We start from the raw sequence: 13,889 nt of genomic DNA, 5'->3' as shown, positions 1-13,889 counted from the left end.
TTTCCATCTATACATGAAAACCATAAAATTTACTTATTATCTTTACATAGATAGATTGTAAATAAATAAAGAATATAAAAAAAATCTATACATGAAACTCCTAAAATAATCTTAAGCAATAAAGAAAAATTAAGAATTGAACTATCATTTAAACTTACTTTTCTTTATATATAAATACATATGTAGATTATTAAAATTTTAAATTATTATTACCTCATTATTACCTTAGATATACAAGTGAAGAAATCGTATATCCATACTTTAACAACAATCCTTTTGGTATAAAAACTTTCATTACCTTCCTGTTCGAAATATGAATTCTTGTTTTCAATCCATTAGCACATTCATCTTTTTCCTGTCACGCCTAATTTTCTTTTGCATTTTCAAAGTTTGTGCATTTTTCGTTTCCTCTGCGCAAAAATTGGAAAATCTTCACTCAACCCCAAAAAAATCATCCCTCTACATCTAGGCTTCCAAAATGCATAGGGATCGCAGAGGTTATCTATCAAACGAAACAGCTGGAACCTTTGTCAAACTCATTCGATTCTTAATTCTTTACGGGATCAATATTACATTGTGTGTACAGTGGGCGATCGAATTAAAGTTTTGTGGTAATAATTACAGAGTTATTTGTAATTAAGAAATATCATTATAAAAATTTATTATTTGTTGTATAAATAAAGTTTTAATTTTCATTGACATTCTTTACAGAAAATGTTAAACTACCAAAAAAGTAACTTTCAATTGAACTGAAATTGTTCAGTAAGTTATCAATAATAAGTAATGATTATGAAATCTAGGAAAAGAAAGACTTTTCAGTCCAAATTAATTACTTAATATGGGCTAAAAAAATTGGGAATTAAATTTAATTTTATGTAAATTATTATTGACATATTGTCGAGTTTTTACTGTACTTTAGAGAGTAAATAAATGCTTTTAGTTAATATGCATGCACATTAGCGCTTAAGCATTAATTTCCTCTACTTTGCTCGGTAATTCATATCATTTACATATTTTCATTCTTTCATTACATTGAAAATTTCGTGTGGACGATAATCGAGCGCCTGCTCTGTTTACTTTATTGTTTTCTTCTGTGAACTCTCGCTCTCTCTCGCTCTCTTTCACTATCTGTTGTGCTATCTCTTTTGCGGTTGCGGCGACTCTTTAAAATGCAAAGAGCTGAATGAATATTGTCTGTGTACAATGTTGTAAATGGAATGTGGAACCAACAAAGCGGAAGACATTTGAGTTCACCCTTTTTGCCTTGCACTTTTCTCTCTCTCTCTCTCTCTCTCTCTCTCTCTCTCTCTCTCTCTCTCTCTCTCTCTCTCTCTCTCTCGCTCTCTCTTGTTTTCTGAGTACACACATTAAAACAATGCTGATGTTAATATTTATAATCTGTGAGAAATTTATTGCCACTTGAGTGAACTCAGCATAAACGCATAATGTATTATCTAGAATCGAAACTGAAACTAGAATCAGAACTAGATTTTCATGATGCAATTGACCCCCAGCGATCGATGGGATACCAATTGAGGTTAACTGTATTAACAGTTAGATCATGCGACTCTCAAGAGCTCTTCAATTGATCCCCGCCAATTGTTTATACGTCAATCGATCGATCGATCGATCGATATATCTATGAATGGGTAAATAAAATACGTAAGCAACAACCATGGGGTTAACTCTCTGAATGTGTGTGTGCAGGGTATCTAACAATCATCATAATATATTTTATTTTCCTATTTTGTTTTTTTTTGTGCTTTAATTATTGTTTAGTTTTTCTCATGCATGTAATCATTCGCTGCATAGGTATTCGTTTGCCATTCATCTGTGAAAATTGCATAGAACAGCGCGATTCTAACGGCAACCAGCTCTATAGACAGTTCGGGCACAATCCTAAGCGATCTCATCTGCTTTTGCTATCCAATTAAAGCCTCAGTTTGGTAGCCGGCTTTTTGGTATGTTTTAATTCGTTAATGATCAATGTAAATCGCACAGAATGCACATTGACGTCTGGGGCGTGTTCCGTTGACAATCGAATTGTATTCAGATCTGGATGGGTTGGTCTTTCATTATTATTATTATCTGCCGTTGTTGTTCGATATTGTTCGCAACGCACGTGCAGCTTTTGTTCGATTTTTGGAAACGCATGTGACTTGTAAATAACAGTTACTCTCTCATTGCGCACCCAACTCACGTAGGAAACAGTAAACATCTCCCTACTGCCCTCTGGCCACGCCCACACACTTTCACTTTGAGGTCAACAGCTCATACATAAATCTGTGCCAATTGTCCGTCGAGACTAATTTTATTAAAGAGACCTAATTCAATGTAGTAAATCAAAATTGCCAAAATAAACAAATTTATATGTCATTTATAATCTTGAGAGTCGTCTGCAACTGTCATATAAATAGAACTTGATTTAAGCTTAAGCAATAATACATCAATTTATGGCCAGAGATGCGCTTTATATTGGGCACAAGACTTCAGGGTGAAGATGTGAAGTGGAACTTTATAACAGTCAATAACAAAAATAAATAACTTACAAATTATAATGATTAAGCCATTCCGAATAAGGAATTTAATAGTTGTTCTTTTGACAACAACAAAAAGAATTGTAGATAAAAATCACAGTAATTTATTGAGCGTGTTTAATGTTTCAATTATATAAAAAAAAAAACGATAAATACTTTGTAGCTCGTAGAACATATTATTTTAATATATATTATTATGAAAACTGGTTTAACAAGTTATGTCAAATAATAATTACTGAATCACACAATTTCATATAATTATATTTTGGTTTCATATCAGAGTCTCACGCAACTCCAACTTTTATTTATTAACCATTTAAGTTATTGCAAATATAGCAGTAACTGATAAGGAATAACAGGTAAGATCTTATAGCAGTCATCGCTCATCCCTGGCGAAATTCTTTAGGTACTCAGGGCAATGATTCAAATTTATGAAACGCAATTTATTAGTTGTGGCGTGTGGGTGGCAAAGCGTCGCTCAAGTGAATGATTGCCCACGGAACGAGCTTAGAATTATGCAAAAATATTGTGTACTTAACTGCTTAGATGTGGACAAAACTGAGTAAATTAGACGAGTGAGACTATCTCAAGTGAGAGAGAGCGAACAGACTTAGAATTCCCTACCCCGCCCTGCCCCCTTAGCAATTGCAATGTCAAAAGAATTAGATCGCTAGTCTCAGTAATATATATAATACTTTAGTACTTTTATATACCACATAGCTAGTTATACTTGTATTTCAGCAGATTGTCTGTAGCCAAAGTTGAGCAAGACTATGAGGCCGATTACAAACACGCTGTAGAAGGTAAAGTTATACAGATTAATCCGGCTGAGCAGCGACGAAGTGCGACTAAAGCTGACGCCCTCGTAGAGTTTCTTGTCCTGCACATCGCTCAGATCTCGCCAGCTAACCACCTGAGGACGCACCACGTAGAGAGCATTAACCGCTGCTCGAATTCCGCTTTCAACAGCGCCGCCCATCAGATTGCGATTCCTGGTGGCCACCGACGCTGAACCGGACCAAATGATGCGCAGCCAAGGTTTTGTTTGTGGTTTAATCATCGCCGTACTTAGCAGCATTGTTTGCTGATTAAATTCCAAGGGACTGAGCATCTCTTCACCAAAGGGTTCGGCCAGAAGTTCCAGCACAGTATCCCGCACACTGATCAACTCTCCTTCGGTGTGCAGAATGTAACCGGAGTAGGCAGCTGGCGGATGTGCGAAGCCCACGATAAATGGTTCAATTTTGGAAAAATCACCCGAATAACCATGATAAATCCAAAAGGAACGACTATAACGTATATGAAACTGGGTGAGCAAAGTCTTGGGTTCCGGTTTGCTAGTGGAAATCTTTTGATATAGCTTTGGCAACGGCGGCTCAAAATCCAGTTGCATAACTCTATCCCAAGGCAAAGCTAAGATGACAACTTGAGCTGTGTATTTTGTGCCATTGACGCTGATAACTTCAGCGTAATCCTTAAAGTGCTTCACTTTAGCCACGCACGTATTTTGTAGTATATCAATTGATTTCACTTTCTCTAGCATGCTGTCGAGCAGTTGCTTGCAGGATACTTCCATCAAGGAGTTGGGCATGTCAATATAACTGCAAAAGTATAAAATCAATACTTTTACAACTTCAGTTCAAGTTACTTACAGATCGATCATGACCCCAAGTCCTCCACAGCAACTGCACAAGCACATGAACTCATCGTATTTGATTTGATTTGCCGCCAATCCGGAGCAAAGTTCCACCAAGTTGAACATAATCTGCCGCGATCGCTGAAAGAACAAATTGGAACAAATGTGACGTTCCATTGTCATTGATCGCTTCTGCAATCTAAAAGAATTTGAGAGATTAATTTCAAACTTGATTAATAGCAAACTAGAACTAACGGAAAACGTAGTGAACTAAACTTCTTCATGCGCATATCCAGCATATTAATGTAACGAGTCAGTTCAAATTTGATGGGCATAGCCAACACCCCACGATCAAGATCGCGACAACGCTTCAGTTGCATCCGTTCGTTCTCAATGCGTTCTTGAAGCGGCACATTCATTTGATTGAGAAATGTGAGCAACTCTGTCTGCTCTGAGTTGACGAAGCGCACACCTTGTGTGCCGAGTTGACCGCCGGGTGTGCTGCACTCATCGAGAATTTTCATGTTTAGCGAATTTTCCTTAGCGAGTATTTTCACTGCAGACGTCAGGCCGGAGAGGCCGGCGCCCACAATGAGCACATCCAAATCTGGTGATGCGTGGCCAAATGGTAAGTCCATTTAAATAAATTCGTATTCTTTTTTTCACATTGAACACAGACATAATTTTGAATAAAAATCCAAATGATGTTTTCAAACAAATACACAAAATGGAAGCAATTGAGAGGCACAAAAGTGTAACATACTTTTAAGCTGTAGTTTAATTTTCGGTGCTCCTCATCAATCGTTTTCAGATTATGCACTTTTTATACCCGGTATCCATAGACAAAATTGATGTAAAATGCTGAAGAAGGCATTCACATTCTTAATCCGAGTCAACAGCAGATGTAATTTTGAAGCTCGCGTCTCAATTTGTAGTACACACAATAAGAACTAAAATCTTTATTTATTTTGTCCTATAAATCTACATACCTTTATTCGTATTAAGTTTAATTTTTAAATATTCTGCCCGACGAATGAAATGATACGCCATTTTGAATATGTATATTTTGCAAATCCTACTGGAAAATGTAAGCGCACTCCAAATGAAAAAGTAAAGCACACTTTTAGGCTGATTCTATAAAACATCACTGCAAGGAAAATATGTAAACAATGTATATCGCAATTAACTAAACATTACTCTGTAACAATTGAAAATTATTTATAAATTAATAAATGAATAATATCAATATAATTTACATAACTTGGGCATCAATTGTATGAATAAAATATACATTCAACTAGCTTGAGCACTTTACAATTTCGTTGCATACTTTTGTGCGCTGCAAGTCAAACGTCTCAAGCCAAACTCTTACATAAAGCGTTTCAGTAATTGTTTCCGTATATTTATAATATCATTTTACACAAGTGACAACAATTGTGTACACAAAGCACGAACTTTCAATAGCCTTTACGCTCATGCTCATTCGACTCTTTACTCAGTGATATCTGCTCTTAGAACACGCTCTTAATTCATACATCAGGTAATTTCATACATATCAACAATGTCATGATTGAAGTTCAAGTTCACAGCATTCAATCATTGTATGTTGTCAACAATTCATTGAAGTCAATTGCAGTTTGATAAATAGCGAAATTATGACTACTCAGTCATAATTCAGAGCACATTTATATTGTTTAATAAAATGAAGGCATTATGTTTGCTGCTGTGTCCTTGATTTATTTATACATTTCAATTGCATTTCATAATTGAAATAGAGAAGAGAGCAAAGCACGCGATACAATGTTATCAAACATAGTTTTCACTGCCAAAAGTTGTTGCCATGTGCTAGTTTAGTTTATGGCGACTTCCCTCGCTGACTCAGTTGATAACGAAAGCAAATCAGTTCACAAACTTAATTATTAATTACAGAAATTACAAGATATGATATGATAGTAATGTTTGTTGTTGTTGTTGTTCTTGTTGTTGTTGTTGCAACATAGTGGTTGTTGCTCCCGACATCAAGTGCGCTGATTTCTTATCATATCAGTCACGTTATCAGCGCTCGCTCTATAGACCTAATTCCCGATAGGCCTCCAGGCTTATCGCCTGCAAGAGGCCAAAGCTAAGTAAAGTAAATACAGCAAACTGCGCTAAAGTTCATTGCTTTCCAGACGTGTAATAAATTCTCTTTCTTTTTTTGGAAAACATTGTGCATTTAATGTTCAAAAAGTGTATAAAAAATATATGAAATATTGAGTGAATTGCATAAATTTGAACAATAAATAAATGCAAATTGCCTAAATTCGCTGAAATGGTCAGCTGTTGTCCAGCCTCCATTTACTTCTACTTCATTTCACTTAACTCGTCGGCTTGCCATTGATCATGACCTTTAGCTCCTCGTCGCCTGATGGTCTGCGCTTCTTGCCGAAATTCTCCCCATCCGCAATTGTCTCCGGCATCGGTTTGTTCAGCGTCTCCGGTAACAGCAGCGACAACAAGCCAGCCGTCAACGATAGAGCACCACAAATGACCAACGGCAACGGTCGCCAGATCTCACCCAGCAGATTGAGATACGGTGCAAGAATGCCACCGAAACGTGCCACCATCGACGAGGCACCCAGACCCACATTACGCACCACAGTGGGAAATTGTTCGGCTGTGAAAATATACACGGTGCCATACGATGAAGTGATGGCCAATTTACCGAGCATAGCGCACGCAATGAGCAGCCAATTCATGTCCTTGGGCACAATGATGGTCAGCAGCAAACTGACGCCAGCAATCAACATGCAACCACACAGAATCGAACGTCTGCCCCAGCGATTGAGAGTGACCAAGAGCAAGCTATAAGCGGGTATCTCCACGGCACCCGAGATGACAAAGTTTACCAGTTGATTGCCACCTAGATTGTTTGTATTCCAGGATAAACCATAATAGACTCCGCTGTTCACAAACCAGTCAAAGAAAATAAGCAAAGTTTTCTTTCGTAGATTGGGATAACGCAGCAGATCAAACACCGAAGCCGAAGGCTCAGCGGCAGCAAGTTCATCCTTCTGCTTCTTCTCAGCTGCTTCCTCAATAAGCTGTGCATAAATCTCGCTGGGTATTCCCACCTTATTCGCCTTGGCAGCGTGTTCGATGATGACAAACGCTTCATCGTTGCGACCCTTGGAGAGCAGCCAACGTGCCGACTCCGGTATCAACCAATAGTAGCACATAAACAACAAACCAGGAAGCGTTAAAGCAATCTGCAGCCAGCGCCAATCGTGGATGAAGTAAGCAAAGCCCGCCGTCAACATGAAACCAACGGAGAAGAACATTTGCACAGCGACGCCAGCAAAGAGACGATACGAAGCACCCACCATTTCCATGGCAATGACATAGGCAACGAGAAAGACTCCAGAAGTGGTGGCACCCACAATTAATCTTGAGATAGTGTAGCTAAAGTAATCGGGAGCCACAGCGGCGATGACGCCAAAGATCAGCTGTATGACGAGCGAGGCAAAGAAGGTTGGTTTGCGACCGAGTTTATCGGACATTTGGCCAAAGATAAAGCTGCCCAACAGCACGCCAACCATGAAGAGCGAGTCGCTAGTGGCACTGAGTAAGCTACGCTTGCAGACCATATTCCACTCGGTCACAGCGCTGTTCAGATACTTTGACTGATCGTAGACATAGCTGCTGCACTGAAGCGTGCCATTGGCAGCATTAAAAACGTTCCCACTCAAATACTCTTCGGTGTAATCCACGTTGTAGTAAGCACAAGTATCCGACTTGCCGGTGACACTATCATTGGGATAGGCCAGCGACCATTGTTGAGGTGGAAGCGATTCGTAGCGTGCAGTCGCGGCATCCTCGAAGGGCAGCAGACAGCGATAGTTGGGACGAGCGAGCAGAAAGACGCCAGCGAGTTTGTGAAAGGCACAGACGATGGCGGGAAGACAGAGGAGGAGATAGATGCGTTTCTGATAGCGTCCAAATTCACCCAGGTGCGTGATGACGTCGTCGTAGCCCATGACTGATAACTGGCTTTGATAACTACTCTCCCTTTGATAACCGGCTTTGATAACTACTTTAGTTAGTTACGATTTGAGATTGTTAATCACTGCGTCACGGTGTCGTATGATTTTGGGACACGTCCGAGAGGTTCAAAAGTTAGCTTAGCTGGGAATTAATGAGCGCGCGCGCAACTCGTTCTCATTGAATGTTGCGTATACGTCGCGTGTGCCAGTTTTAAGCTGGTTTGCGATTGAGCAATAAGCAATAAGCAAATTGATATATGCAAGACTTTTTGATGATTATTGAATTGAACACTCAATACTACAACCGCTCGCGATCTCAGCCAGACGGCGACTAAGAGCGGCAGCTTCGTGCAGCGGCTTCTCAAGAACTGAAAGCGACAAACAAAAAAAAACACCAACGCTGTTTACTATCTCAACTTTCGACGCTCTGCTCGGATTGCTCGAACTGCGATTGCGACTGCGACTGCGACTTCGATTCGAGGCTCTCTGCATTTTCACCCTACGGAAAATTTGTTTTGCAACTCAGGTAATACAATTTTTGTTTACTTCGTTGAGGGTTGCTGGACCACAACGGAGGGATGCAGCATCAAAAAAGAGAGAGAGAGGCGAAGACTCGTTTGATCACTAATCGAATTGCATTGACGGTGAGCAAAGCTATTGGCAATTTTCCATAGAGTGTTGTTTTTGCAATTGTTTAGCATGCAGTCTAGTTACTCTCCCTTTTTGCCTTTGGCTCTCTCTCTCTACTTTTTTTTGCTCTCCCAAAACTCTTATCACTTAATGCGTTTCTCTCTGTGTCTCTATTTAATGCTCTCTGTCGACGCTCGCCTAGTTAATATTTATGCAAATAGGAATTTAAGTTCGTTTAGTTTAGTTTTATGCAAATATCTCAACGCTCGACGACGCTAGGCCTCAGCTTTGAAGGCTTAAGTCGTTAAATATCATAACAAGTAAAATGTTTTGCGACATTTCATTTCAGAATTGAGAAACGTTTCTCAGCTGTCGTTGTAAATTTGCTTTTACTCAATGTATTTTAATTAGTTGAGTGCGGTTTCTTCGAGTGTAAAGCGCTTGATTTGCTGTCGTTATAATTTTCATTTCGTTCACTTGCTTATTGTTGAATGTCAGTCTCGTGTTTTTGCCGCTGATAAGAAAACACATTTAATGAATTATAAAAATAACTTAAGCTAAACGAAAATTTGATACACTATCTCTATAAGTTGTAATATTTTGTTTTATGTTCAGTATATTTTATTCTTGATTGGAAATTGAGAAACAATTATTATTTGGCAACATTTTAGTAGTTTATTTTGCATTCATAATTTGTTTAGCAATTTTTAGAAAGAGTATTTGAATATCATGTTAAATTTAAATATCAGTTGCGAACTTTATATGGCAAATAGTTGCTCAACTCAAAATTTGTTGAGCCATAAAAAAAACTTTCTTACTTAGAGCGAAGTCACGTTTAATATTTTCTACAATAAACATTTTTCAAAGCAGTTTAATTTGAATTCAACTTGATCAGCTTCTGAATCATGGAATGTAAATGAGTTGTGGTAGGTTTTATTGAGATATTTCCATAATCAGAAAACTCGGTTCAATGAATTGCTTTAAGGATAAATCAGTAAATCAAAGTTGTCATTGAATTATGATTAGTTCATTTGTAATGAATATTTTGAAGTAATAAGTAAAGTTTTTAAATGATCACAGATCTAACTGAAACTGTTTCAATTAGGCTAAAACTAGAATGCTAAAATGCCTGCCAATAAATTTGCTTGCAAAATCAATTGATTTTATTAAAATATTTTAAGAAATAATTAAGCTAAATTTACTTCCAAATACGCTAATAAGATAGATCTATTTTCCCTTTTATGTTTTACTCAAGCATTCAAGCTGAAAGACAAAAAATATTAAACAAGAAATGTATGCATACATATATAATATTTAAAATATATTTATGCACAATATAATCTGTCAAGTCTAAACTTTTCTAAGCAAAATCCGACAGCCGCAAGTGTCTAAAAATATATGTATTTCTCTTTTCATGTTCACTCCAATTGGCAATTGAAATAAATTAGATCAGGCAATTAAAATTTATGTGTATAATTTATTTATTTATTTATTTATATTCATTTGGTCCAGACAAATACACAGTTTGATTGAAAATTAGACATACAAATAGAATATAGGTCGAGTGCGTACAGAGATAAGTACATTGAGCTGAATAAAGCATATAGTATATAGTATAGTATATAGTATTTAGTATATTTAGTTGCTACTACCATAAAAATTCGTTAGAGTGCAGTCATTAATTAAGTACGAGAGTATACAATGTGTGTTTAAATATAACATAACATACACATACACACACATACATACATACATAAACATATATATATATATACACATACATATATGTAGCTGGCAGGGGGTCAATGTCAATGTGTCTAAGTTAGATTCGGGCTTTAGCAGAGAGCTTTTGTTGATTTGTTTTCGAACTGAGAATCACGCTGAGTGCAATTTCCATTTAACAAATTGAAATTAATCCTCGTTAACATAGGTTAGAAAGGTATTAATTTCTATTTCAAAAGGATGACACAGGCATTAAGCTGTAGTTGAAAGCATAATAATTAATCTCTAGTGATAAGGATAAGACAGGTATTAATTCCTTTCTAAAAGTATATAATACGTGCATTGAATTATTGCCGACATTTATAAAGCAGGTATTAATGCCTTTTCTTATGGAAACTAATGAAATCAATTCCCTAAAAAAATGGATAGAACATTCATGAACATTCATGAGTTACTTCTTGTTAAAGTTCTAAGACATATCTAAATTCCTATTTAAGAAGGTTAAGATTGTTATGTCTCTGTAAGAAAAAATTTAAAGTAAAAGGTATTAATTCCAAGTAAAAGTTTTAAGAGCGAAATTCAATTTCTTTTTAAAAAAATAAAACGTCTATTAATTCTTAGAAAAGATACACGTATTATTCCCCATAGAAAAGTTTATGTTCTTCAAGTGTAATTCTCTAAAAAATATTAATAATACCTGCATCAATCTGAAGAAAGAAAGATGGAACCGACTTAAAGTTCTTTTCAAAAGAATAATGTTCATTAATCTGTTGAATAAAGTATTAGTCACGTAATTCCCTTTCAAAAGATTAAGTTCGTTTTTTGCCCTTTTCGACATTGACCTAAATTCTGAAGTCCAACCCCCTTTGTGCCATCTTTTATTCTATGCTCTATTTTGCATCTCAATTTTCTTTGTTTTTTCTTTCAACTTTTTAATTTTCATTAAAAGTGTTTTTTTTTTCTTTTCGTGTGTGTTTTTGGCATGCTTATGAGATTTCTGAAATATAATACTTTCGTCTTTTAAAAATTTAAGAGTAGGAAAATGTGCTAAGTTTTGGTCCGATTTAAGTACAGTTAGTTACACGGATCTTTTCTAGTATTTGTGGCCATTGCTCTTGCCATTGGCCACTGGAGCATTCAATGGCTGCACCTCCATCGCCTTGCCCGTCTCCAAGTAAGCCGCATCCAAGCGTTCCTTCTTGCCAAAACGTTCGCCATCGGCAATTGTCTCTAAAGTTGGTTTGTTAAGTGTCTCAGGCAACAGGAGCGACATGAAACCAGCGGCCAACGAGAGCGAGCCATAGACAATCATGGGCAACGCTGGCCAAATGACAACCATGTCATTCAAATAGGGAGCCAACATCCCCGTGAGACGCGACACCATCGAAGCAGCTCCCATGCCCACATTCCTCACCACAGTGGGGAACTGTTCGCTGGAGAAGAGATAAATCGTACCATACGATCCCGTGATGGCCAATTTGCCAATCATGGCACAGGTGACGACCAGCCAATGCATGTCCTGAGGAACTACAGCTGAGATGATCAAACCACAGCCAGCAACCATCATGCAACCACAAAGAATCGAGCGTCTTCCCCAGCGATTCAGAGTGAGCAGCAGAAAACAATAGGCGGGAATTTCTACGGCACCCGAGATGACAAAGTTGAGCAGGACGTTGCCTCCCAGATTATTGGTGCTCCAGGATAAGCCGTAGTAGACTCCGGTGCAGACCAACCAGTCGAAGAAGATGACAAGCGTCTTGCGTCGCAGATTCGGATAACGCAGCAAATCCCAAACCGATGCAGCTTGCTCCGGTTGATCCTGCTCCTGTTGCTGCTTCTCCTCCGGCTGCTGCTTTTCTCCTTCATCGAGGAGCACCTGCAACGCCTCCTTGGTGATGTCCACGCGATTGAATCGCGCCGCCTGCTGAATGATTTTGATGGCACGCTCCTTGTGTCCCTTGGAGAGCAGCCAACGCACCGACTCCGGTATGATCCAATAGTAGGCCATGAAAATCAATCCTGGCAAAGTAAAAGCAATCTGCAGCCAACGCCAATCGTGGATGAAGGTGGCAAGTAAAGCCATCCCGAAATAGCCCAGCGAGAAGAACATCATCACAAAGATGCCCGCATAGAGACGTTTGCTCGGTCCAACCATTTCCATGGCAATCACATAGGCCACGAGGAACACTCCGGATGTTGTGGCTCCCACAATTAAGCGGGCAATGGTGTAGGTGAAATATTCTGGAGCAATGCCAGCGACAACGCCAAAGATCACTTGAATCACCAGCGAGGCAAAGAAGATCGGTTTCCTGCCATATTTATCACTCAGTTGGCCAAAGATAATGCTGCCAAGTAAGACGCCCAGCATGAAGATCGATTCACTAGTCGAGGCGAGAAATTTGCGACCACAAACCAAATCGAATTCGGTGTAAGCGCTGTTCAGATACTTGGACTGATCGTAGATATAGCGAGTGCATTGCTGCGGCGTCGTCTGATTTGGGTTTCGGTAGTAGCTGCCATTATCCGCAATATCCACCTGATAATATGCGCAATTATCCTGCGCAGAGTAAGCCAACTCCTTGAGTTCCGCAGCCAGCGCATAGCTCGCATTGGGTGGATCACTTGGCAGCGCACAACGAAAGTCGGGCTTGGCGAGTAGAAAAACGCCAGCGAGTTTGTGGAAGGCAACGGGTATCGAAGTGAGGGCGATGAGCAAAAAGATTATCTTCTGGTAGCGTCCGAAATCACCCAACTGCACAATCACTTCATCGTAGCCCATTTCGAGACAGAACAGAGACAGAGATAGACAGAGAGAGCGCACACACGTCTTGTGTTGCCGGCGTCACGCGTTAAACTGACTTTGCTTCGATTCAATGAATCACTAATGAATATGAATGTGCGAATTTTGTAGTTGTTGTTGGCTTTCTTTGAAATGCGTATCGCGTGACGCGTTGTTGTTGGTGACGTGTACTTTGCACTGAGCGAACGAAACGAACGAAAGAGCGTAAAAGAGAGAACGAACGAGAGAGCGCTTTTAAAGTGGTCTGCGCGTTTGACAACCGGCGAAATTTGCTTTTTTTGTCTTTTTGTCGAGCACTTTATTTCATGTTATGTATTATGCTGGTTGGCCGCAACACGTGTTGCCCGCTTATTGCCGGTTCACGCAAAAACTGACAGCAAGGCAAACGCTAAAATTTCTAATTGCACGACAAAATTGCGAAATTTTTTTCAGTGCGTCACTCACTACTATTTGGCGACCTGAATGGAAGCTAAGCTGCGCACGATTTGAAGGCCAATGCGATGCGAAGACTCTCGGTGCGACTGTCTGGGCAGCGACGATGA

General features: G+C 38.8%; 3 protein-coding genes across 3 annotated transcripts; all 3 read right to left on the bottom strand.

Moving 5' to 3' along the window:
- Positions 1-3,256: 3,256 nt before the first annotated feature.
- Positions 3,257-4,886, bottom strand: LOC117576176 (putative flavin-containing monoamine oxidase AofH). Its single transcript, XM_034260760.2, has 3 exons — positions 4,429-4,886; positions 4,190-4,372; positions 3,257-4,138 (listed from the first exon to the last, which is right to left on the bottom strand). Exons 1-3 carry the CDS (start codon positions 4,809-4,811, stop codon positions 3,262-3,264), a joined length of 1,443 nt encoding a protein of 480 aa, XP_034116651.1. The 5' UTR covers positions 4,812-4,886; the 3' UTR covers positions 3,257-3,261.
- A 1,494-nt stretch (positions 4,887-6,380) lies between these two features.
- Positions 6,381-8,558, bottom strand: LOC117576578 (organic cation transporter protein-like). The gene has a single exon (XM_034261452.2). It carries the CDS (start codon positions 8,187-8,189, stop codon positions 6,531-6,533), a length of 1,659 nt encoding a protein of 552 aa, XP_034117343.1. The 5' UTR covers positions 8,190-8,558; the 3' UTR covers positions 6,381-6,530.
- Positions 8,559-11,173: 2,615 nt separating this feature from the next.
- On the bottom strand, positions 11,174-13,889 carry LOC117576577 (organic cation transporter-like protein). The gene has a single exon (XM_034261451.2). It carries the CDS (start codon positions 13,324-13,326, stop codon positions 11,641-11,643), a length of 1,686 nt encoding a protein of 561 aa, XP_034117342.1. The 5' UTR covers positions 13,327-13,889; the 3' UTR covers positions 11,174-11,640.

Source organism: Drosophila albomicans, chromosome 2R (genome assembly GCF_009650485.2).
Source record: "Drosophila albomicans strain 15112-1751.03 chromosome 2R, ASM965048v2, whole genome shotgun sequence".
NCBI classification, from domain to species: Eukaryota; Metazoa; Arthropoda; class Insecta; order Diptera; family Drosophilidae; genus Drosophila; species Drosophila albomicans.
The sequence above is the reverse complement of the archived record's forward strand: the minus strand, read 5'-3'. Positions and strand labels throughout refer to the sequence as shown.

What these genes read in the sequence shown, in the direction of transcription:
- LOC117576176 (XM_034260760.2), bottom strand. Translation starts at nt 4,811, where the DNA reads ATGGACTTACCATTTGGCCACGCATCACCAGATTTGGATGTGCTCATT. An exon ending in TTTAGTTCACTACGTTTTCC is followed by an intron (nt 4,373 to 4,428) that starts GTTAGTTCTAGT and finishes AAATTCTTTTAG; the next exon opens with ATTGCAGAAGCGATCAATGA. An exon ending in CTTGGGGTCATGATCGATCT is followed by an intron (nt 4,139 to 4,189) that starts GTAAGTAACTTG and finishes ATACTTTTGCAG; the next exon opens with TTATATTGACATGCCCAACT.
- LOC117576578 (XM_034261452.2), bottom strand. Translation starts at nt 8,189, where the DNA reads ATGGGCTACGACGACGTCATCACGCACCTGGGTGAATTTGGACGCTAT.
- LOC117576577 (XM_034261451.2), bottom strand. Translation starts at nt 13,326, where the DNA reads ATGGGCTACGATGAAGTGATTGTGCAGTTGGGTGATTTCGGACGCTAC.